This window comes from Pelobates fuscus, chromosome 4 (assembly GCF_036172605.1).
Source record: "Pelobates fuscus isolate aPelFus1 chromosome 4, aPelFus1.pri, whole genome shotgun sequence".
Classification (NCBI taxonomy): Eukaryota; Metazoa; Chordata; class Amphibia; order Anura; family Pelobatidae; genus Pelobates; species Pelobates fuscus.
Window position 1 is genome coordinate 199,641,377 of NC_086320.1, and position 24,071 is coordinate 199,665,447.

General features: G+C 39.1%; 1 protein-coding gene across 3 annotated transcripts in view; it reads left to right on the forward strand.

Annotated features, from left to right (window-relative positions):
• RETREG1 (reticulophagy regulator 1) overlaps positions 1 to 17,542 on the forward strand; it is a 137,336-nt gene extending 119,794 nt beyond the window's left edge. For all 3 annotated transcript variants that reach the window (XM_063451843.1, XM_063451845.1, XM_063451844.1), the window contains 5 exons: positions 9,289 to 9,373; positions 12,143 to 12,268; positions 13,613 to 13,677; positions 13,979 to 14,102; positions 16,000 to 17,542. In XM_063451843.1, the coding sequence (XP_063307913.1) occupies positions 9,289 to 9,373; positions 12,143 to 12,268; positions 13,613 to 13,677; positions 13,979 to 14,102; positions 16,000 to 16,481 (882 nt within the window). In that variant the 3' untranslated portion in view covers positions 16,482 to 17,542. The remainder of the gene's footprint in view (positions 1 to 9,288; positions 9,374 to 12,142; positions 12,269 to 13,612; positions 13,678 to 13,978; positions 14,103 to 15,999) is intronic.
• The last annotated feature ends 6,529 nt before the right edge of the window (positions 17,543 to 24,071 follow it).

Consider the following 24,071-nt stretch of genomic DNA (forward strand, 5'->3'; position numbering starts at 1 on the left):
CATTGGATAGCAGATATAATCCAAGCATATATCATATTTAACCCCTTAAGGACACATGACATGAGTGATATGTCATGATTCCCTTTTATTCCAGAAGTTTGGTCCTTAAGGGGTTAAAGAGACTCTATAGTCACCAGAACCAATACAGAGTAATATAGTGGATCTGGTGTCTACTGCCCGTCCCTGCAAGCTCAGCAATGTAAACGCTGCCTTCTCATTGCTGTCTAGCAACACCTGTTGTGGCAGTCACTCAGGTGGTCACTAGAGGTGCTTCCTATTTCAGTGCTGCACAGTGTGCAGCATCTACGTTCACGATCTCCATGAACACCGAACACTCCCCATAGAATTTTATTAAATCTAGATTGCTATGTAACTATATAAAATGAATTATATGGACAAAAAAAACTTTACTAGTATTCCACGTCAGAAAACACTGGATAAAATAACTGCAGTAAACACTCAGCAATGTCACTATTATGGAGCTTCTTTAGTATCTCCATTATATAAATCTTGTAATATAATTACTTTACTAGAGATGCAGCCTGTAGTGACAATGAGACAACTTTTAAATTTGATTTCATGCTCCATACTGCAGGACTTAAAGGGATGTTAAAGCATCATAACCACTACACCCCACTGTAGTGGTTATGATGCCTGGAGTACCAAGGCCTGGTTTCCCGGTAATGGCAACAGTTTACCTCATTAACTCAGTCTTTGCTGGGCTCTGATGCTCCCTTGTGGTCCAGTCCCACGCGTCCGGCTTCTGCAGAGCCCCGGAAGGCCCAACTATCACCATTCATTGGTTGAGAGTGTCAGCTGCCTGCTCTCAGCCAATGTGTGACGTTCTGGGAAATGAAAGTTGCACAGAATTGACAGCTAGCCTGGAACTCATCTTCCAGGCTGGCTGATGACACCCCAATGACGCTGACCAAGGTGGAGTTATTGCCCCGACAGCTAAGGGTCTGTGTAACTGCAGAATTTCAAACAAAATGCTACACATAAAAATTCCATCCACTGTGATCCCTTTAAATCACTGAAGTGGTCATGGTGCTTTGAGTAACTCTTTAAAAGCAAAGAGACAATGAAGTAACACATATTACAGTGTAGTTTACAGGTGGCAGTCAGGCTTAATGAAGAATAAAAGCTTTTACTTTAAGAATATATTTATGTTGTTAAAATCCTACAGCATTGCCATATTGGCTGCATGACTACATCATATGGGTAAATGAATTGCTGGCATCTGAAGTGATGCATGATTTACAGCATGACATTAAATACATACTAGGTTCCATTAATTTTATATATATATATATATATATATATATATATATAAAATTAAATTGACTTTCTCACCCCTCCGGTTTTATTTGATGTATTCCTCATTCTCAGTTTCCTCTACTAGCGGCTTAAGAGTCTGAGGGTTCTGCGCAGTATCTTAGTTGTTCATAAAACTGACATCTTCAGGACATGTAGGATGTCCCTCCTGGAATCTGCTAAAGCCACTCTCCCACGTTAGGGGTGAAAGTCCTGTGTGATCACAACTGGGGAAGAAATTTGGGGGGAAGGGAAAGTGCAGGAGAGAGGTGGATAAATAAGTCACCCAATGCTTAAAAAAAATATCTGCTATGTATTTGCAGTGAAGTTATTAGGAGATGAATTCCTCAACTGCTATAACTGTTAAGGAGCAATGATTGATTAATTCCATAAAAAAAAGCAAGCCTTCAAAGATTTTTATCAAAATATAACATCATCTAACAATGACAGGGTTTTATAAATCTGGTAATGGTAAACAAGGAGACATTCCATTCTGACATAGGGTCTTTAGGGCCAATGATAACATGAAATATCATTGGTCTTTAAGGGATTATGTAAATTTAAAAAAAAACTGAAAAAAGGTCCTAGACTTAAAGAAAATGAACCTGAAATTGTTGAAAAATCTCTTATGGGATCACGTATATTGAAATAAATAGACCATAGATTCTAAAATGAAAATTAAAAGATTTATTATTTACATACTACAAATATGATAGTGTTGTAGTATGTAAATAATATATCTTTCTTTTTTTTTTTTTTTTTTTTTTTTTTTTTTTTGTCAATCTTTCTTTTATTGAGGCAAGGGTTAAATGGGGTACAGAAGGAAGAGGAGGGGATGCATAGCAAAAATACATAGTGGGATCATTGTAGCACAGTAATACATCTCCTACGCTTAGGGGCCTCATTATTTTTTATTAAGTACGCTTTCCATATAGTTAAGATCAGGCGTAAAATAGTAGTGAGAAAGGTAGCTTAGGGCTTTACGGTGATACCGTCAACAATAAAGTAAAGAGGAACAAGCGTGTAACTGGTGAGTAACATATGGCATACAATCTATGCGTAGTATGGCAAGGAAACAACAGAGGTAAACAGGCTATGGGGCCCTCGTCCTAGCTAAACAGGTATTCTGAGCTGGTGGCAGGCTGGTCAGGCATGGATCATTACTACACAGGTTTATGTATATCTACAGAGTAGAAGGAGAGGCCTAGACAATCAGGCTGAACAAATAGAAAAGGTGACCTAAGACTGTTTTGGTTGCATGCATCGTTCAACAATTGGTACAGGCTATATACTAAAGGTATTTTCGATATACAAATATATTTAGTCAGTGCTGGAGGTCTAGTCTAGGTATTGTATACTGGTAAACGAGAGCTTAAGACTCATTAGTATTATGGTCAGTGTGTATCTGTTGTTAATATGTAAAAGAAGGTAAACACTGCATGTTTAAGCACCATACTGCCAATAAGTCTATAAATGAGGTATTGTCCGAGAGAGTCCAGTCTTGCCTCCCCTGTGAGGTCAGCAGGAGTAGCGTACATACAGTTCGATATGCTCAGCCTATGCCGGCTCTGAGTGCTGGCTGGACGGGTCTGGTTTCGTGTTCGGGATGGTGCCTTAGTGAGTCGTATAATATATCTTTCAATTGTAAGTTTAGAATCTATGGTCCATTTATTTCAATATACGTGATCCCATAAGAGATTTTCCAACAATTTCCGGTTTCTTTTCTTTAAGTTTATGACCTTTTTTTTCTGGTTATAAAACCTAGGGTTAGGCCCTTCAGTTGGTTAATCATCCCACTATGAGACCTCCTTTTCGTTTCTACTTGTGAAATTCTCAAAAAAACTGTTTTATTCAACAACAAAAATCTGATCAAATGACCAGGTTTTTCTGGCATAGACTTACGCGAATACATTGACAAGTTTCTTAAACCTTACATCACTAGGGTCAAGTTACACTTGAAAGAGAAAACAAGTATTATCAAGGACCTAGCTTATTTTCAACGGTCTGCAAACTCTTTTTTTTTTTTTTGTAGCGGCAGACGTTACATCACTGTACACTGTAATAGAACATAGACAAGTCTGTAAACCTGTTCACAATGCACTAAAGGACATCAAAGATCTTGATGACCTCCAAATACAGTTCATACCGAAAGGGTTTCTATTAATTCTTACCAATATCTATTTCTGGTTTGAATATAAATACTATCTACAGAAAAGGGCATGGCTATGGGGACAAAATTTGACCCTCAATTTATTCATAGGGGATTGGTAATCAACATGAATGGAATACAAATATTCAAATCTTCTTCATTTGATAAGGAGAACAAAATACTTTGGAGGAACCAGAATACATGGGGGACACATCTAAATACAATATGCAGCCAATAATCAGTGGAATTCTTGAGTCTAAGAATATAAACAGAAAGGGGGACATAAAAACCTAAAACTTTCAATAGGTTTATTCTGAAGGACAGCTGCCACTATTTTGCTTGGTTAGAAATGTCCCCTCTAATGAATTAAAAAGATTATTGTGCAATTGTAAGATGTAAAAATATATAACGAAGAAGCAGAAATCATCAAAAAAAAAAATTATAGAGAAAAACTGTGATAAAAAGGAACTGTTGACAGCCCAGCAAGTGGTAGAAAAGCTGGACAGGTCAACGTATTGAGAAACAAAGTCAAGGTAGTATTATGAAACGACAAGAAAGAGAGCATCCCCCTATAATTTTAGACTACAGCAGAGAACATTTTCAACTGAAGAAAATTGTTAGAAAGCATTAACACTTGCTCAATAAAACATAGTCCTGTAGAGTCATCTATTACCTGAAAAGCCTTGAATTATTTCATAGGGGCACCAAACATTAAACAAAAGTTGGTGAGAAGCAACAGAGATTCAGTAAGCATATACTCTGCTCCCCTAAACAATCCACAAAAGGGCCTATTTGCTTGTAATCAATGTGTAGCATGTAGAAACAGTAAAAAGAAACCATACAATAGGGTATGTGAAATTACATCTATTTGCTCAAATAAATTGTTACAAATAAAAGATTTCCTTGCATGTAACAGCCCTAATGTGATATATGTATTGCAATACCCTTGCGGGTTGCAATATGTTGGAGGAGCCATGAGGAAAATATCAATCCAAGAAATCTAAAGGAGATTCCTGCAACATATAGTCTAAACTAACTCCGCAACAGTACACAACACGGATGTAAGCATATTAGAATTTGGTGCGATTTGTCATGTCTAGAAACACTGAAGAGAAGGGGACCACATTAAAGAACTTGGGAATAAACAAACAAGGTGGATTTATTTATTAGATACCTTGAACCCTGATGGTTTACATGCAGATTTAAAAAATATATATATTCGTTTTTTAACATAGTCTTGGCAACGTGTAGAAAGGAGTACAAGAAGCAACTAAGCATTTTTTCTCTTTTTCTCTCTCTGTCTCTTTCTTCTTTTCCATATTACAATTATTATGGTATGCCGCCCTAAACAAGGTTACCTATATATCTCAGATGTAATTATTGTGAAATTATTCATCCCCCATTGAAAATCAGGTTTAATCATATTAAGGCTGGAGAAGTCATTATAAATTGCGTTTTCAGTTTCATTTGGGGAAACCACTTGAAGCATTGGTTGTGTTGAGCTATTTCAATTACTTTTGTTTGATGTGTTTATTGCAAATAGCTGAAAGTCTGTACATGTTGACAATAAATCTGATTTTCAGTGGGGGTTGAATAATTTTGATTACAACTATATATAAGTATGTCAACTTTTGAACCCATAAAGTATTTGTAATTTTCAGTATGGGCAGATAAGAAACCACTAGTTAAAGGGATCCTATATTGCCAGGAACACTAACCCATTTTCCTGGCACTATAGACTTTTGGAGTGCCCCCCTCCCTCGGAGTCCCCCTCCCTCGCGCTGAAGGGGTTAAAATCCCTTCAGCCACTTACCTTAATCCAGCGCCGGGCGTCATCGGCGTTAGTGACCTCTCCTCCCCGCCTATGTCTGCTCCTGAGTGCAGCCGAATGCGCATGGGCGGCCAGAGGTGCGCATGCATTCAAACCCACCCATAGGAAAGCATTACTCAATGCTTTCCTGTGGGGATCTTTATTGATAACCGATTCTGGGTTTTCAAACTATAGCGTTCACTTATTTTAATAGTAGTTTATTATTACCAGATTAAAACTTTAGTTTCTTTATAATTATGCTCTTTGTTTTAGCAATTTCTGCTACATCAGAAGTTAGGTGGGTGTTACAATGACAACCTGTTTAATAAGAATAAATTTAAAATATATGCAAATTAGTGAGTTTTAGAAATAAGGGTGTGTTAGGCTCCTAATAAGTTATGAACAATTTAAATACAGATTTTTTTGCGATCATAAGGGTTACTATGGAAACCTGACATCCTGTAATATAGGACCGCAATAAGCTGTTTCTAAGAAGCAAACATTTCATTAAAGTACAGTTCCAGGTGCATAAATATATGTCAAACATAAGTAATCTTGCAGAGATTTTAAACTGGTACCTACCATTGGAAATACCGTTGTAGGTGCGGGTTGCCATGGAAACCCAAATATAAAACTGGTCCATTTCTCTAATCTAGTGTGTAATTATAACTAAAATTAACAATATATTTTATCTATCAATGCAACCTGTAAAACGTTAGTGTGGGTTACTATTGAAACACGAATATAAACATGTAACTAACCCATTTTTCTAACTTAGTCTGCAATAACAACACAAATTCACCTGCTAATTTAACCTAATTACAAGAAACAATAACTATTTGTAGGGTTTTTTAAACACAGATGTATATACTGTCTCTCAGTGACTGCACACTTAATGTCTCTGGTTAGCTTTACATTCAGAGAGACTAACAAAAACACTATGAACCACTGATAAAGCCAAATGTATGGTGAAACTCAGTTGTGGACATCGTTTTTAGTTTAAGACATCAGCTAAAACCTCGACCATTACTAGTATACTGAGCCTGACAATATCATTATCGGGAAGATTTCTCGTATTGCTACAAGTACTCTGCAACAGACAGGATGCCAAACGCGGCATTGTTAAAACAAGAACCTCCCTAAGATATGTCATGCTCGTAAAATTTTTAGCAAATGTGAGAGTCCAACTTGTTACTATCTTTATATTACATTTGATTGATTTTACACTTTTTTACCCTATGAGTCATTTCTATTGTCTCTCCCCGCCCTTTTTTCTTTTTGAATTCACATGTATCTGTTCAAGTACAAATAGATTTTCTGCATCAAAGACTGGAATTAATTGTACTAGTGTAAACCTTAAAAAGACTTTCAATTTAAAGTGTATCTGTAACTATACATAGGAAGTCTTTTTATAATGTTTTCCAATCTCCAATATACCGCTGTACATCACCTATAAATTAGACTTCAAATAAGGCTTAATTGTCTATTTTAGGGCTGGGGAACCTGCGTTTATTGTTAGTTGAAGATTAGGAATTGTGATTCTAACTAACTGCTTGGGTACTGCCTGTTGATATAATTTAATCCTGAGGTAAAGTATTGCATGATTCACGGAATGAAGTTAAATGCTAGTAAAGAATTCCGTAGCCCATTTTCTACTTCCTGCACTGTGTCCCAGAGGTTCCACAGGATGGGTCACCCTTTGTCGTACTACACACGTTCCACATGCTCTCTAATAATTAGGATACAGTTAATTAAGTTCAGTTATTAGCATTGCGTTGCCAAATAGTTAATTAATTAGCACCTACCAGTTTCAAGTGTCCTAGATAAGTCATTTTAATAAGCAAGTTCAGATGAAATTTGATGCACTTGGCAACGTGTTAAGACTTAGATGTTATTTTCAAGCTATGTGTTCATGCACATATTTCCATAGTTTGCTACAATGGCTACACCCATTCAAATACAGTTGGAGAAATTTCTTAGACTATTGTTGACTCGTCTCTATATTGGTACCTAATAGAGTTCATGGGTTATTTGCTCATAGTGTCATTCACAAAAGTCAAAATGTGCTGTGTCAAATGGGGCATGCTGTGTATGGGCCCAATTAGACTGCAAAATGCAGACATTTTTTTACTATTTCACAATGTCCAGATCTTGCTAATCAGGTTTCAAACTAGCTATGTAGTTAAAAACTCTATTATTCGACCTACATTTAACACCACAAGATGACTGAAATCTGGACCTGGATGATTCAGATCCGGGCTCAAATTTAGAGAAGCCAAAATATTTACCTGCTGGCTGCCAGAGTTGCAAATAGTTTTTTTTTTGTTTTTTTTTAATCCCTCAGCGGTGCAAGTTTTAAACATGTGGTGATTGGCCAGAGCTTTTTAGCCAGCCATCAATAAAAAATAAATAAATAAATAAATTCTAGGAGGGATTAAAATGACTATAAAATAAAAAACTATTTATTAGGCAGCCACTGTAGAATAACAGGGTATCTAATCCAGTTCTGGGCTTTCTGTCCTGCTACATTGGCTATAATTTTCAGTTGTGCATTGGGAAGGGAATATAAATTATATAATGGTAGGTAACAGATCACTCTTTACCCACCAGCCCCCAAATGTGGTGAGCAGGAGGGGGCTATAAATAAATGGGACATACTAATGCCCCCCTCTGCCCATGGAATATTCTTGTGGCAAGTCTCGAGAGAAGTGAGAATTGCCTGTCTGAGCGCTCTGATTTATTGGCTTGTAAGCCAACCAATCACATGCTTTATAACTTCTTCAGCTTTGAAGCTCATTCCGTTCAGAGCTGTTGCAGGGCAAAGATGGATCTATTTTTATATTATTATTTTTATGCCAAGTTATTATTGTTTTGGATGTTTTCTGCAGATCTGGCGGAGGTTTTTTTGTTTGTTTTTTTTGCATTCATTATATGGCTTTTAATTTGCATTGCATTATTATGGCTTTGCATTGTATTATTATGGCTTTTAATTTGGCCATTATGGGTGATAGAGATAGAAGATTTAGAAGACAGAATACTTCTGATGGCAAGTATAATTTTTTATAGGTTTTAGTTGTATTACTTGCCGCTAGTTTATATTAATAGGGGTTTGGCTAGTCGCTTGGGGACCCCTAACTATTTAGGCGGGGAAATGGCACTAATTTGGGGGGTGGACAAGGGCATTTCCACCTTCCCTTGTATATTTTTTTTTGTATGCCCCAACCACCACCCATGAGGGGGGCTGGGGAGGGAACATTGGGTCAACCAGTCCTTATAATATTTAATAGCCCCTACCTGTCGCACGTAGAAGAGCATTGGGACTGATGCACAACTTCTCATATGACAGCATCAAAAGCAGCATCAGTGCTTTCTTATGAGCTGCAATGTCATCATAATCTACTCGAGGTGTGTTTAAACATGCAATGTAAGCATATCAGTTTCTACAAACTAAAGTGTTTTACATTGCATGGTAAAACTACAGAACCACTGCACCCAGACCACTTCATTGAGATGAGAGTTCATTTGTGGCAACATGGATTTACATTCTAGCAGTCATGCCAGTTAGATTCAAAGATGACCTTCTAGAGTGGTGCTGGATATCCATAATAGTTATTAATAGTTATCAGAACAGACTTGATACTCTGAATTCATAAAGATCAAAGCTATAGAGACAACATAATAGCAACTTAGAGCATCATTTTGCAAACACAGTAAGTTATGGAGAATTTTAAACAGTATTTTCTAAATGGATAATTTCTGTGTCTCATCTATTTGGACCTTTGCAAAGTTTGCTCTCTGAGGGGAGCAGTGTGGGATGAGAGGGAATGAAAAAGAAACATGGTATCATTGAGAAACTATTCTGTGATTAGGAGCTGATATTACCTGACGTTAGCACACTGGGAGTCCCCTTTTTATGTGAGCCTTATGATCTGTTTTTTGAAATCACACAGTGACTTGTGTAAACTATCACCAATTAGATTAGACACTATAACACAACTTGTGTTTGTTTCCACAGTTCTGCCTAGTAGTTTGTAGCATCTGCACTTTCTTCACCATATTGGGAAGCTACATTCCTGGAGTTGTCCTCTCTTATTTGATATGTAAGTACTCAAATATTATAATTTATACATTAAATATTAAATTTTGTTGTTATTAATGCCTGTAAGTGCATTGTCATGTATGATGCATTTAGCATATTACAGCAACACTTTCACCATCTTTGGACCTTGCAGAATTTGCCAACTGTGCCATCTCCGCTAGGGGCTTGGTGGCCGGGGGTTGGTCAGAGAAAAGTGAGTTTTACTTACCTGAACCTGTCCCTCGAGGGCGATGTCATCTTCTACCGATGGGCCCTCTTCAGCTCATGGCACTTTGCATACACGAGAGTCCAGCATTGAGGCCCAGGGAGGATCCTTCATAGATAAAGCCAATTGCCTGCAGCCATCACAGAGTTGTCCCTTTGTCTCATTATATCTTTTGACTCGGTTGGAATTTCAATGAGATTTCAAAAGTGTCACTGCCACTTCAACGACTGCATAAACACAAGCTTGTGATCAATATTATTTGTGAGAAAGCAATTATCAGATTATAACTGTATTTATTGTTGCATCTCATTACACCTTAAATCACAGGCACTTTGGAATGTGTTGCTGCTTATGGGACACTATAGGCACCATTCAGCTCACTGAAGTGGTCTGGGTGCTCTGTCCCAGTCTCCTTAACCCTGCAATGGTAATTATTGTAGTTAGTTTCTGAGAAACTGCAATTACTGCCTTGGAAGGTTAACTCCACCACTGGTAGCTTCCCACTTCTGAGTAGTTAGACGGCTTTTGGTCTTTTAATTTCCCTTTAAGTTTACTGCCTCCATATAATACATTCACAGTTCATTGTAATTGGAGAAAAAGATTCCTGATGCAAAATGCACAGGCTGAGTACTACTACAATATATAGTAATTAAAATAATTAGATTTGAGTGTGGTTCCAAATTTTGTATTATATGCTTAAGAAAGTTGTCACCAATTGTGTATTAAGAGGTATTTTACACAGTTTAGTTTGTACCCATACATTTCCATGTATTCATTAATAAAGTATAGTAAGGGGGGGGGGGCGTTGCCTTGAGAGACCAAGCAGACGTCTCCCTGAGAGGCTCCGTAACAGAAACGGAATAAACACAATTTTGGCTGCAAAATAGAGACTTACCCGACAGAAACTTCACCCCCCTACCAGAGAATACAATGGGGCGAAAGAATAAAAAGACTCAGCGCCCAGAGACCCCTCGCTTTCAAGATATCCGGCTCTCCTTTGAATGGCCCGTGCCGCGGCCGCAAACAAAGATGGCGCCCGAGGCCAGAGGGGAACAGGATATGTCGGGCGACTCCCCTGAGGAGGAAGAACCTCTCACGCCCCTCCAGGAAGGGAGATATATAAAAACTCCTGCTGGACCTCAGAAGAGTGTGGAAAACGGACCTTCAAGTGGTCCAGGCCAAGGTGGGGATAGTCCACAAAAAAGTGCAAGCTGTGGAGGCGAATGTGGCTGCCAGGGATACCCAGCTACAGGGGGCCAAGACACAAATAGAAGGCCTAGCCTCACAAGTACAGAGGCTAATCCGAACAGTGACAGCACTGGAAGCACGCCACAGGCGCAGGTACATAAACCTCAGAGGGATCCCTGAGACGATTGGAAACGAGAGGCTACTACACTTCACACAGAGCCTTATCGACACAATAGGAATCAGAGGAGGGTCTACCCCACAACAGATTACCTCTGTGTTCAGAGTCTGCAAGTCCACGGCGGCACCAGAGGGAGCTACCAGGGACGTCATAGCTGTGACACGTGATGTGCTAGTAAGAAACGCCATAATGAGCTTCTCTAGAACACAGGGGACTATACCCTTTGAGAGATGTAATGTGGCTATATATGGAGACATTCCGTTCTCAGTGCTGGTGGAAAAAATAAAATTGGCACCTCTGGCCAGGAAACTCAGAGACTGTTCTATGAAATATCGATGTGTAATGGAAGGGTTCCTTGAGGTGACCGTGACCGAGATACAGCCCACACCCTGACTTCAGCAGAGGACCCAGACGAGTTTTACAAGCACCTTGGCATGCAACCCCAGATCCTGCCAGAGACATCCTCCAGGCTGCATCAAGCGGGCGGATTGAAGACCAGCACCAACACGGTGCAGAGACTGACCAGGTTATCGGGAGGAACTGCCTCCTGGCGCTGAACCCCAGAGCACCACACACAATCCTGAACCCAAGTTGAAACCCACCCAGCCCAAATGAACAGGGATTGAACAACTCGTAGAGATGAATACCCTTAGCAATTAGACACCGACAGTTTTCCACTGATTTATCTCTGCATAATTGCCCTATGCTAGTGGTTGTTAAATGTTCGTATGTATATTACTTATAGTATGTATATATATATATATATATATATTGGATAAGTTGTGCATTAATCACAATAACTCAATAAAATACAATTTAAAAAAAAATAGGATAGTAAGTGGAAAAACATCTCTGGAACAAGAAAAATATTATTCATTCACTAAAGTGAAAAGTGTATGTAATTCCAAGTGAATTTCAAATTTAAGGCCAAAATAGCAGAACTGGAAAAAATTGCAAAGTCAGCTATGCTTCCAGTTTGTCTACTTTGGCCTTAAATTGAAAATTCAATTTGAATTCCTGCCAATTCTCACTGTCGTGAATAACCCTGAAAGTGAATTCAAATTCCTGGCCAGAATAGCCAAACTGAAAACAGCTGCGATTTTTCCAGTTTGGCTAGTGTGGCCTGACAGTTTACAAGTTATAATCCTGTTGCTGTTTATGTGAATCCTGAAACCTCTTTCTCTTTCTTTTTCCTCCAGTATTATGTGCCTTTTTGTGTCCCTTACTAAAATGCAATGACTTTGGACATAAAGCATGTAATAAAATGAAATCAGTTCTGCAGAAGCTGTACTTTGGAGTCAGTCAGTGGAAAAAAACAAGATCAAGTAAGTGTTTCTTGTACTGACCAAAAACAAAAACAATAAAATTCAGGGAAGTTAGAGTGACGCTCTAGACATCACAACCATTACAGTTTTTGAAGTGATTATGGTTTTTGTCAATGTTTCACTTATTTCACAGTATTTCACAGTATTTCAGGATGCCAGGCTTTTTTTGTGAATAATTACACACAAACTATTCAAATATTTAAAATTTGAAGCTAAGCAGAGGACTTAGTAAAAGGATAATCTATTACTTTATTTTCTCATAAACGCAACAGTATACTAGACAACACAAGATTGCCATTTTAGCGTTGACCTTTATCTAGTTGTACATTGCAATGGCTGGAGTATATACACCAAAGGTCAGCACGCTAAATTATAATTTCAGCTCTCGGCACAGAGGGTTATGTTATCCATGCATTATTGTCGATAAAGAGTTTATTCAAGTATTATAAACCCTAGAGCCCACTGTATTGGTTATCATGCTGGAATGGAGCAAACCATTGCGATAGGGGGGCTCGCCAGGCGCCGAGCTTACTTTTCTGTCAGGTTATGCGCATTCGGCTTCTCTCGATCACACTAGTCATTAATTGGCTAAGAGTGTCAACTGAGCGGACTGAGGCAATTAATGACCTGCTGTGAATGGATGCACAGAATTTACATTAGCTTTATGGTTTAACACCCTAATGATGCTGCAGGCAGTAATATAAAATGTCTCTGAATCTTCAAACTGAAACGCTTTACATACAGACTGCAAAAACCATTACCATTTTAAATAATTGAAGTGGTGCTTGGAATAACACTTAACACATTATTTGACTGAGAAAGTGCCGGGTGGCAATCCCTTGTCTATGCCTGAGATTGTTCAGAGTTACACTCCCAGGCAAATGCTGATATTTGTTGATACCCCAATGGTTCATTCATTCCTCTCCCACTTGTGAAATGTATGTTGGGAAAGGAGCTTCGAAGACATAAACAGCATGGTTCTGTTTTCTTAACTCCTCTCACAACTTCTTCTTATCACGAGAGGGACAGAATTAATCAAAGCAGCTGGTAATAGCAGGTGTTTCATGGGAGTGTGACCAATCTCAGCCATACTGAGGTATGTATGTCACAGTGTTGTCACAATGCCATTTTTAGTACTTTTGTGAATGGGCGTTCATTTGCAGCAAGGCAATATATAACACAGGAAGAAATCACTGACATTTTTATTAAATCACTGATATTTTACAGCATTTACATGTGATGGTTAATCATAACACTACAGATATTTGTGCGTCATGGAAAATGTGAAGGTTAACCATTGCTGTTTTACCAAGAGTTCTATAAATTTCATATATTTTTCTTCAGAAAAAGAAGCTAAAAAAAGCCCTGGAGATGACAGTGAATTGGATCTATCTGCGTTATGTCCTCAGGTGCTGTATTAATGACAATTCCATAAGTCCCTCTCTCTGTCGCATGAATTTATTTTATTTTATGAATTCTGAGTGTAGTGCCCTCGTAGCGTTATACACATATACCAGTCTGGAAAAGAAAAAAAATTCTAAATCTGTTTTGAGTTTATAAAGGGGTCCTCAGTCAGGGAATATGACATGTTGAAAGGCATTTAAAGGGGTATTCAGAGATAAAACTAGGATGTCACTGTTCCAGGAATCTAAAATACATTGTGAGGCTCAATTTCTATTGCTCACGATTTACTCTTCTGATTTTCTGTAGATTAATCCTGCAATGATGGCAAAGGAGCTTTCACTGTCTGACACAGAACCTTCAGAAGTGTCCTGGGACAACGGGACCTTCAACCTGTCAGAAGGATACACTCCGCAGACCGATACATCAGATGGTATGACATGAACAATGCTAGCAAATACATTCTCAGTCACTATTTTCTCTCTTAAGGTAGCAGTTGGGGAGGTGGGGACTTGTATGATGTGCTCCTACACAGCATGCATGTGTTATACATGTGTTCCCTATTAAGGGTTTATGTGTGTGGGATTTAGTGTGTTAAGTGTGTAAGAGTTTGGATTAATACCTCTCTGTCCTATTGGAGATTTTGCCTTTTGGCTGAAAATGGCAAGGTGCGTTGTTAGTGTGGGACTCGCCTAAGAGGTTTTGCCTTGATGTGGCAGGTGAGCTTACACTTTAATGGTCATTGGAATAATGCTAAATTTAAATGTGCATATGGTTTTTGGATAGTGCGCAAGTAACTTTTTTCTTAGTTTTTTTTCTTGTATGTGTCATATATGTACTTGCATGGGCATATAAGTAACTGTAACTTCTGCCCTTGTAGCTGCAGCATTATTGCCGGGAAGACATGGACAGGGGATCTACTTGGGTTTAGCATAGTTTGTTATGGTGGATTAAAGTGTCCATTTTAATAATTATCAGCATGAATTTAATGTGGTGTTATACCAGGGCTCAACAAATCCCAGGCACCAGGTCGCCATGGCACCAGGAGACTACAGTAAGGGGGGAAAGTATTTGATACCCTGCAGATTTTGACCATTTACTATTAAAATACACCAACCATTAACATTATAGACTGATCATTTCTTTGTCAGTGGATAAACTTTCAAAATCAGCAGGGGATCAAATACCATTTTCCCTCACTGTATAAGCTTCCTCCTCTGGCAGGTTCTCTCTTGCGAGCCCCAGATTTTAGAGCATTGCTGTGGATTACCACTGCAACACTTGCCACATATTGGAAGGGCTTGTGACAAAACCTTTCACCTGGCCGAGATAAAGGGTTCTCTGCAAGGTTCTCCAAATGTTGCGGAACTACAACTCCCTTGATTCTTTGAATGAAATAGCTAGATGATCTTGTAGTTCAGCAAAATCTGGAGCACGAGAGTTTCAACCAGACTACCAGGGAATGTTCAGTCCCTCTCCCTGGCCTGAGGTAAAAAGCAGGCTGGTAGGTAAAGCTTCAATAAAACAAACAAAGAAATGTATTATTAATAAAAAAAAATACATAAAACTGCTCCTTTCTCTCATCCCCAATAAAACACAGCCCATATCCTACAACACAGGAACACACAATGAATCCCTTACACACACTGCATCCACTATACACACACACACACTGCATGCATCCCTTGCACACACACGTTGCTTCCACTATACACACCACTGGAAAATCGAGGAATGTAGTATCCCCTCTCCCTGGCCAGAGATAAGAAGTAGGGAGGGTGGGCACATTTTTAAATAAAACAAAAACATATGAAAATATAAAGCAGCTGCCGTATCTCACCCCCCACAGAACACAGTCCCTGAACCCCTATCGTACCACACCAATTCTCACACAAACAAAGCACACAATATATCCCTTGCACACACATATACTCATCCACTCTATTCACACATACTTCATTGACTCTACACACACTGCATGCATCCTTTATACACACACACACACTGCATGTATCCCTTACACACACACACTGCATGCATCCCTTATATATACACACACTGCATATTTTACACACACATTGCATCCACTAAACAATCCTATAGACTGTGTCCACTATACTCACACACTGCATCCACTGTACACTTGTTGTAAACATCCAGTTGTTGCTACATTTATTCATCATCTGCATTAGGTTAATATTTATGACTTAAATGTTTTTTTTTGTCCTTTTACAATAGTAGAACATATACATTTTAGATATATAATACATGAACAGATGGGAATTTTCATCTTCTTTTCCTTATTTATGTTGCCATTTACCTATCCTCAGATTTTGACCGGAAAAGTGACCAGGATGAGATGTTTTCCAAAGACATGGCAGAATTTCCTTCACTGGAAAACGGCTCAGGATCAAACGATGATGACTTGAGCATAGGTCTACCTTCCAAACCAAAAAGCAAAGCTGAGAAGACCAGCAGAACAAGTAAAGAGAAATACTCTGCAGCAGCTCTTTCACTTCTGCTGAGTGATGAGCAACCCTTTCACCTAGTGAGTGGTGTGGCCAAGGAAGCTGTAACAGCTGCAGTTTCCGCACTTATAACGGACCAGTTACAATCAGCCTTGCTATCACAGCCTCCTCAAGTTGCCAGCTCCAGTGAAGATACTGATAATGAAGAAGCTGATGACTTTGAACTTCTGGATCAGTCAGAGCTGGAGGATATTGAGTCAGAACTGGAACATACACCAGACCAAGACCCAGTGGGCAAGAAGCCATCATCAGGATTTCTCTCCAGCCTTCTTGGAAGGCATTAACACATCCTCATGCGTGGGATGAAGGACAGAACATACATGACACACAAAAACAACAAATCAGAGAAACAAACACGCAGCTCAATAAAGTAGGGGAATTGTGTAAGCTGTTAGCTTTAAGTATTGCTTCTTTTAGAGTTTGTTGTTGCTGTACGCTCATGTGAACTGTACTGGTTACCTATCTGCTGTCTCACTGATTGTTTCCCCATTGAAGCCTTGTCGCATGGAGTTCAGTTATTGTGTATGTTCTCTGCACTTGCAGACATGAGCCTTAGAGGTTATATGTTTAAACAATATTAAGATATCTATTACTGCCTTTCTTTTATTCCCTCATCTGGAAAATGTTAAGGTTTACAAAACGACTTAGCCTTACTACCTAGAACAGTTTTAGTGGATAAGTCCATCTTTTCACAAAGTGTGAATGGAGAAGGTACAAATATAGAACCGTAGCAGCCAGTGTTAATATATTATTAGTAATGGAAGCTGGCTTAAAATCACTATCTGTCATTTTTCATAGGATAGGGCTGGGTGGATAGTGCATCGGGCAGGGCAATAAAGATGCTCTGCAGTCCAGTAACAGATATTTTCAATTAGTTTCTCCCAAAAAAAGTAAGATGTGGCCTTAGTCCTAAACTCATTTAATGAGTGAACCTATCAATACTTACGTAGAAACCATTTCAATGTTTAAGAGTTCTTAATCACATGATTGTTCACCAAACAGCTATATTTTTTTGAATGCTCAGGCACAACAATAATTGCACTTCCCACCAGTATGCATCATTCAACACTGCTAAAGGGAAGCCAATTACGTGAACACAGGAATGCCATAGGAACTGCTGTGATGAATCCACTTCCACGTACTGTAGCATATCAATACACATACTTACTGTGCAAGACACTTACAGTATCCAGTACCGAAAAGGGCTTCTGAGACCAAAGCCAGCGCTAGGTGGTGGTCTAATACCAAAAAAATATATTAACCAACAAACGTACTTCCCTATTGGAATGGTTGACTATTCACATTAAATGTGAAAGTGTCAAAATAAATCAAAGTGGAAAAACAGGACTTTTCAAGACCAATGTGTCTCTGTACCAGATGAGTTGATAACCCACGGCCCCTAAAAAGAGAAAAATAGCTAAAGTAACAAATTGCGCAGAACTGTATGTTCTTAAATGAGACAAATGTGTCAATAGAATACCTAACTCATTTCAACTATGGCCTTTGCTATATAAATACAATATTTTTGAAAAGAACTTCCTTAGAAGAAAGCCAGATACACTGCACTTTAATCTATGCACGGAGCATAGGCGGTTGTGTTATGTTCACAGTATCCCTATTAATAATAGCCGCAATATTATTACATTGTTTAGTTTAATCTGTTCAGTTTAAGGTAGCGCTGTTAGCATTGAACACCATGGAATCTTGTTATTTTTAATAAAGTACTAATGTCAGTGTCCAATGTTTTATTTCCTATGTCAGACAAAAACATCCATAGTACAGTTCCAGATGCGTATGCAAAACAGGGCCAGTAAGATTACCTTCCTTATAGCACCTTTACCTAACACAGGTTTCCTCTAAACTCCCAAATGGGAAGACGACGTAAGGACTAGAATGTGGACAAGCTCCACCTTTAGGTCTGGTGGACCCTCCTTTAGCGTTATTATCATGATAGGGTTCCAAGCGTAACGGAGAAGGAAAATACGGTGCTCAGCAATGTGTGTTTCATGGCGGCTTATTCTAGCTGTCTCATAAGAGAGATGCATGCTGCTAAATAGCACTTTTTACGCACCTCCTGACAACATGAAGTTAAAAGATGGAAGATCTGGCAATCCACTAATGCTTGAAAATAAATGATTGTAGATATATTGTCTAAGTAAACTATCTTTAATTAAACAGTGGGATGGGCCTACCTAAATAATTTTTTTTTTGTTGGCTCACATTCCTGGCAAAGTTTTAGGATTCCTTCACCTAACATACAGTTAATCTACATTCTGTGCATATCTCCTAGACTTAAAGGGGCAGTCTAAGCACCATAGCCACTACATGCCATTGTAGGGATTATCATGCTGTTTGGCTGTTGTCACTGTCACCCTGTTCTGGGTCAAGCTATTTTAAGCGGTTTGACCAAAACCAGTGGTCACTGAGACACCTGCTTATCGTGTGTTAATGCAATTCCTAAAACCCTTCTGGAACCAATATCCCATCTCTGTGATACTTAATATTTATGATAAAGTGCTAATCTCCAGTTATATTGAAAATAGAACAGAAGAGAAACATATTGACTTTTGGTAAAGTAAATAGAAATCCAAATTAAGGCTTTAATGTAGAATCTCTCATTTGTATTGCTTCCACTAAAACCCTTGTGAAAGGATATCTTCCATGTTTGCTGTAGTCTTGTAAAGACATCTGCAGGCTTTATATTACATCCTGAATGCACTGTATCTTGAGCCCAATGAGCATGCTGAACATGTGTTTAGTCCACACAAACGGCAGTTTTGGTATTACCCAATTCCTGACCGATTCCAAAGCTGAATTTGTCAAGTAACACTTCAACGTCAAAATTATTTATCCAAATTCATAAAAAAAACAAAAAACAGTTGTGTATCGTTGTGTTAATTATTATGTGCTTTTAGTTCTTCTGCTGTAAAAATGCCTGCTATTTTGTAATGTTACAAAGTACCTTCATCAGTAGTTGTAATTCTTAACTTTAAAAGTCGGTTTTCTTTTCTAATGCTGTAACATATGCTACAAGAATAGATTTGAGGTTTAAAGGCTCAAATGAAAAATATATGGCATTATGTGATCACACCATCTGCAGTGTGCAGTATTGCATAATGTGACACCATTCTCATTCAAACTTAAAATCCACAGTGTAAGAGAATTGTACTGCGGAGTGCAGCATGCAGGAAACACCAGAAGATTGTTCTTTGATTAGCTACCATCTCACTGTCACTTAAAGCAGCCCTGTCAATTCCAGAATCTTTGGATATTTTGCCAAGACCCCCAAATGTGTCATCCCTGGTTTGTGTGCGGTGATGAGGGGTGAAGCTTAAGGGAAATATACTTACCTGAAGCTCGCCAAATGTGTTCTTCAGCTCCTGGTGCTTTGTCCATCAGGAGCCCATATCACTGCTATACTCTCACTCAAGAGCTGGAGTGCAATACATTGGTTTATTAATTAAACAGAGGAATCCTACATAGACCAACTTGCAACATTTGTGAGAAGATTTTTCTTTCCTACAGCCTTTAGCTATGGCAAAAGTTGGCGGTGGCTTCTTCACTTTTCACCAGCTTTTATCTGCCTGGGCTTTGCAATGAGACAAAGTAGTCCAATACAATGAACATGAGTATTTCATAAAGATTCTATCGTTCTTAAATTATAATTTATTGTCATAAGTAAATATTTTACTTATAAAAACATTATGTGGAACTTTAATACCATAAAAATCTAAATATGTGCCTTTAGTTTTTTATTTTCTGAAAACGTGGCCAATTTTACAAACCATAGCAACTTATACAATTACTTACAAGGGTCCCTAAAAAGAACATTGTTGATCGTTTTAAAAGAATTGGAAAAAGCCTACTATACAGCCAAGGCAATTGTGGCCTTAATTATGCATTTCTATTATCTGGCCATAACTCACTGTATATTGTATAAGCCAGTTGATGTTTTTTAGAATATATACCTCTTACACAATGATATCCTACAGCAGAGTGTGTAGTCAGACTGTAATCATAACTAGATCTATGTCCTTTCGATGTAATTGGGCAAAAGTAGAAACCAGCTTTCCAGAATTAAACTTTTGATTACAATTTAATGACGTGTATTATAGATTTTAAGTGAGTGCAAAATGGTACTTAAGGCAGTTTTACAGAGATAAGTATGACACCTAAATATGAACTGTTTTGTTTAAAGACTCCTCTGTCCTTTATTCTAAATTGGAACAACTTACCTATTTAAAGGGTTACTGTAAGCACCGTGACCACTTCAGTGATTTGAAGTGGTCATAGTGCCTGTAGTCTGTATGTGCAGCATTTCAATGCACACACAACTTTTAACCCCCTCTGCTGCCGGAGATGTAACTTCACCTCGGGGCAGCGCCACTGCATTGTCAAAAGCCAGCCTCAACAAGAGTTCCTGGCTGGCTAATATCAATTCTGTCCATATCTCTCTAGAAGTAGGATGCATGTTATTAGAGCAGGAAGGGCCTGGCAAAAACCCAGGTAGGAGGGCAAACCAAGAGAAAATGGCGTGCCCCATTACTGGCAAACAAGGCCCAGGTACTGCTCACATCATAACCATTACAGTGGGCTGTAGTAGTGATGATGCTTGGAGTAACTCTTTATTCTTTTAATACCAATGTTTATGGATATAAGCACTTTATACACTATACCGAAAATTGTTGTGAATTAATAGGTGAATGTCAAGCGTTTGGTAAAAATTAGAAAGATTCTCGTAACACAGCTATTCCCCGAGATCAGGTATTTTGGGTTGCACTTTATAATGATTACCTTGTGAATACTCCCCAATACCTGATTGAGTGAATGATTCTGCCAATCATTTTGTTTTATTAAATCAATTATTTAAATATGGTAATATTTTAAATTTCAGACCTGACATGAACTAGATTTTATTGTTAATCAATTTCATTATTTTCACTTTAAAAGTGACCTAATCTCCTTTAGCTAAGCTGTATTAATGACTTGTGTGTATTTCTTTGTGTCTGGTGTTTACAAATAAATCACAAACAAATGAATTTTTTTTTGCAGCTTTTAATTAGTCGGGTATGTCATCATCAGCCTTTGAACTGAGTTTTGATTCACACATAACTAGAGCTGGACAGTTAATTTTGGTCTTATCTCTATTGCTTACTCTATAGGTGTTAAGGTTATAGAGCAGTGGTTCCCAACATTTTTTCACTTGTACCCCTTGTCAGCTCCTTTCCATAAATTGTACAACTCATACTAGCGAAATGTTTATTAATATAGTTGCTGTTATTTCAAATGTATGTGTTTTCCTCTGCCCCATCTCCCCTTTTCCTCTGCCCCAGGCTCCCCTGCTTCACCTCTGCCCCAGGCTCCCCTGCTTCACCTCTGCCCCAGGCTCCCCCGCTTCTCCTCTGCCCCAAGCTCCCCTGCTTTTCCTCTGCCCCAGGCTCCCCTGCTTCTTCTCTGCCCCCAAATCCCCTGCTTTTCCAGGGTCTTTGTGCTTGTCCTCTGCCCCAGGCATATATATAGTATGAATATAGTATAAACAGCGCAGATACACACACTGGCACACATGCAGATACACAAACACTGCTGATTCGGCCTCACTTCAGGTGCAGCCACATGACCAGAAGTGATGGGTGTAGGGAATCCTATCAGGGTAGGGGATTTTGATAGAACAACGCTGTAAAAGATATGTCTGCAGCATGGCAACCCTTGTTGTCATTGCTCTGTCTGCGGCTGCACAGCTTGCACATCCCTAAGGCTGGCTTTGAATATATGCATATGATATGGTTATAAAGTACATATATGTCATGAGTGTAATATCTGTCTAGGTTAGATGTTTAAAATACAGAACCAGACTGGGGTAAAAAATTAGCTCAGGTAAATAACATTAGAGAGGGGGATCAACACAAAAGGGGGAATACAGGACAAAATATTTAATCATATTATTATAATACATTTGGCCAGAATACAGCCAATATCTGGAGTACCTCCGGACTCATGAAGAGTCATCCTTCAGCACTCAGGAGAAGAAAAACCTCCTGTGGAGAAAACTTCTGTGGAACCATGGCTCTTCCCTCTAGGCATTAAGAGTAAATATAGAAAGCATGTGTGAATTAGTATTTTTTTTTTTTTTTTTTTATAACTTAGTTTTTATTATTTTCTGAAAATATAGGGATACAGAAGAGAAGAGGGGCGGGGAGTCAAAACGATCTTATACAGTATGACACACTTTCCAAATTACATAGTATACATTTCGTACTATGGGAATATTATTACATCACATGTCAGAACTTGCTATTAGTATAGACAGCTCGGGTCGTGCGTGGTAGGCTCGTATGTCAGGTTAACCATTGATGTGTGGTATAGGAACTGTGGGAGGTTGGTGATCAAGTGTCCGCCAGTTGCCCCTGTGATGTGTTAAGTCGCTTTTGACCTTCTGTCTTTGGTGCTGTCTAAAGGGTCTGTCAGATTAGGGTTTTAGTTTGGTCTACTGTCCCATGCCCAATGGGGTTTGTGGATTTCCTCTGCTTATGTGGTCTGAGCAATCGTAGGTGCCTGCGTAAGGTAGTTCCGTTGTAACGTTCTGGTTTATGAGATTGTGCAGATGTTTAGAGCGTGTTGTCATGATACTCTTCAGGTTTTGTCGCTAAGGCTTAATGGATAGGGGGAGGGGCATAGGAGAGGGTGGGAAAATAGGTTGATAAAGAATAAGGAAGGGGGGGCAGCTGAAGTGGCTCCTGGTACAGTCCGACCGGGCAGGGGTCATCTGGGGGGCTGACAACTTGACAGGGGTCTCGTATAGTCTCGTGATGTGTAGGTATGTTGTGTCTAGGATGGATAGGATCCTCGTGGCTGTGAACTCTGGAGTTTGACTTATGTTAGCCTTTCTTCGCGTAAGGCTTTGGGAATTTGTGTAGGCTGTTTTAGTAGGTAGGTACGCCACATCTCGTCTATGGACGGGCTCAGTTTCCCTATCCTCATTTGGTTCCACATTAGGAGTTCGTAGTCGACAGTTGTCGAAATCAGGGTAGTAATTTCTTGGGTTGAGGGGAGAGCAGGGGTCTTCCAGTTTCTCGCTATTAAGGTGGACACTGTGCTCAGAATGATGTATATCATTTTTTTTTCTGGTTTGGGGATGTTATTTGGTATTGACCGTAAAAGTATTATCTTTGGTTCGTGCGGTAAGGAGCAGTCTGTAATTTCATGAATCAAGCGTTCTGCTAATTTCCAAAGTTCGTTAACTGGGTTGCAGGACCACCAAATATGCATCATTGTGCCTCTATGTGAGTTACAGCGCCAGCATATGTCAGTCGTTGCTGGGTACATGGAATGCAATCGAGAGGGCACCATGTACCACCTGTATAGTATTTTACGCGACGTCTCAAAATGTGCTGCGCAGGTGGTCAGCCCTTCATGAGCTGTGTAGATTTTCTTCCATTCTTGTGGTGTGATTTGTTCTTGGAGGTCTTCTTGCCAATCCCTCATAAATTTCCAGGTGTCATCTGTCTTGGGATTTGCGAGATTGTAGTAGCAATTGGAAAGCGCTTTTGTCGGGGATAGTGCTGTCATGCATTGTAGTTCGAACTTCGTAGCTGTGGTACGTAGCGTCTGGTTCCTAGTGTGAAGCGAGTTGTCTGTCAGTAGCGCTTTCAGTTGGAGGTATGCGAATGTGAAGTTTGAAGGGAGTGTAAACTCGGTTTGTAATTCTGGGAAGGGTTTCAGGCCCCCAGGCTGGTATAGGTGATACATGTGCGTGATACCTCTTTCGCTCCATTTTTGATGCGGGAATGTGCCATTGCAGTGGTGTAGGGTCTTGATTGGGGCAGCCAGTGCCCATGGATGAGCTGAGCATAATTTGTCTCTGCAGCTGTCCCATG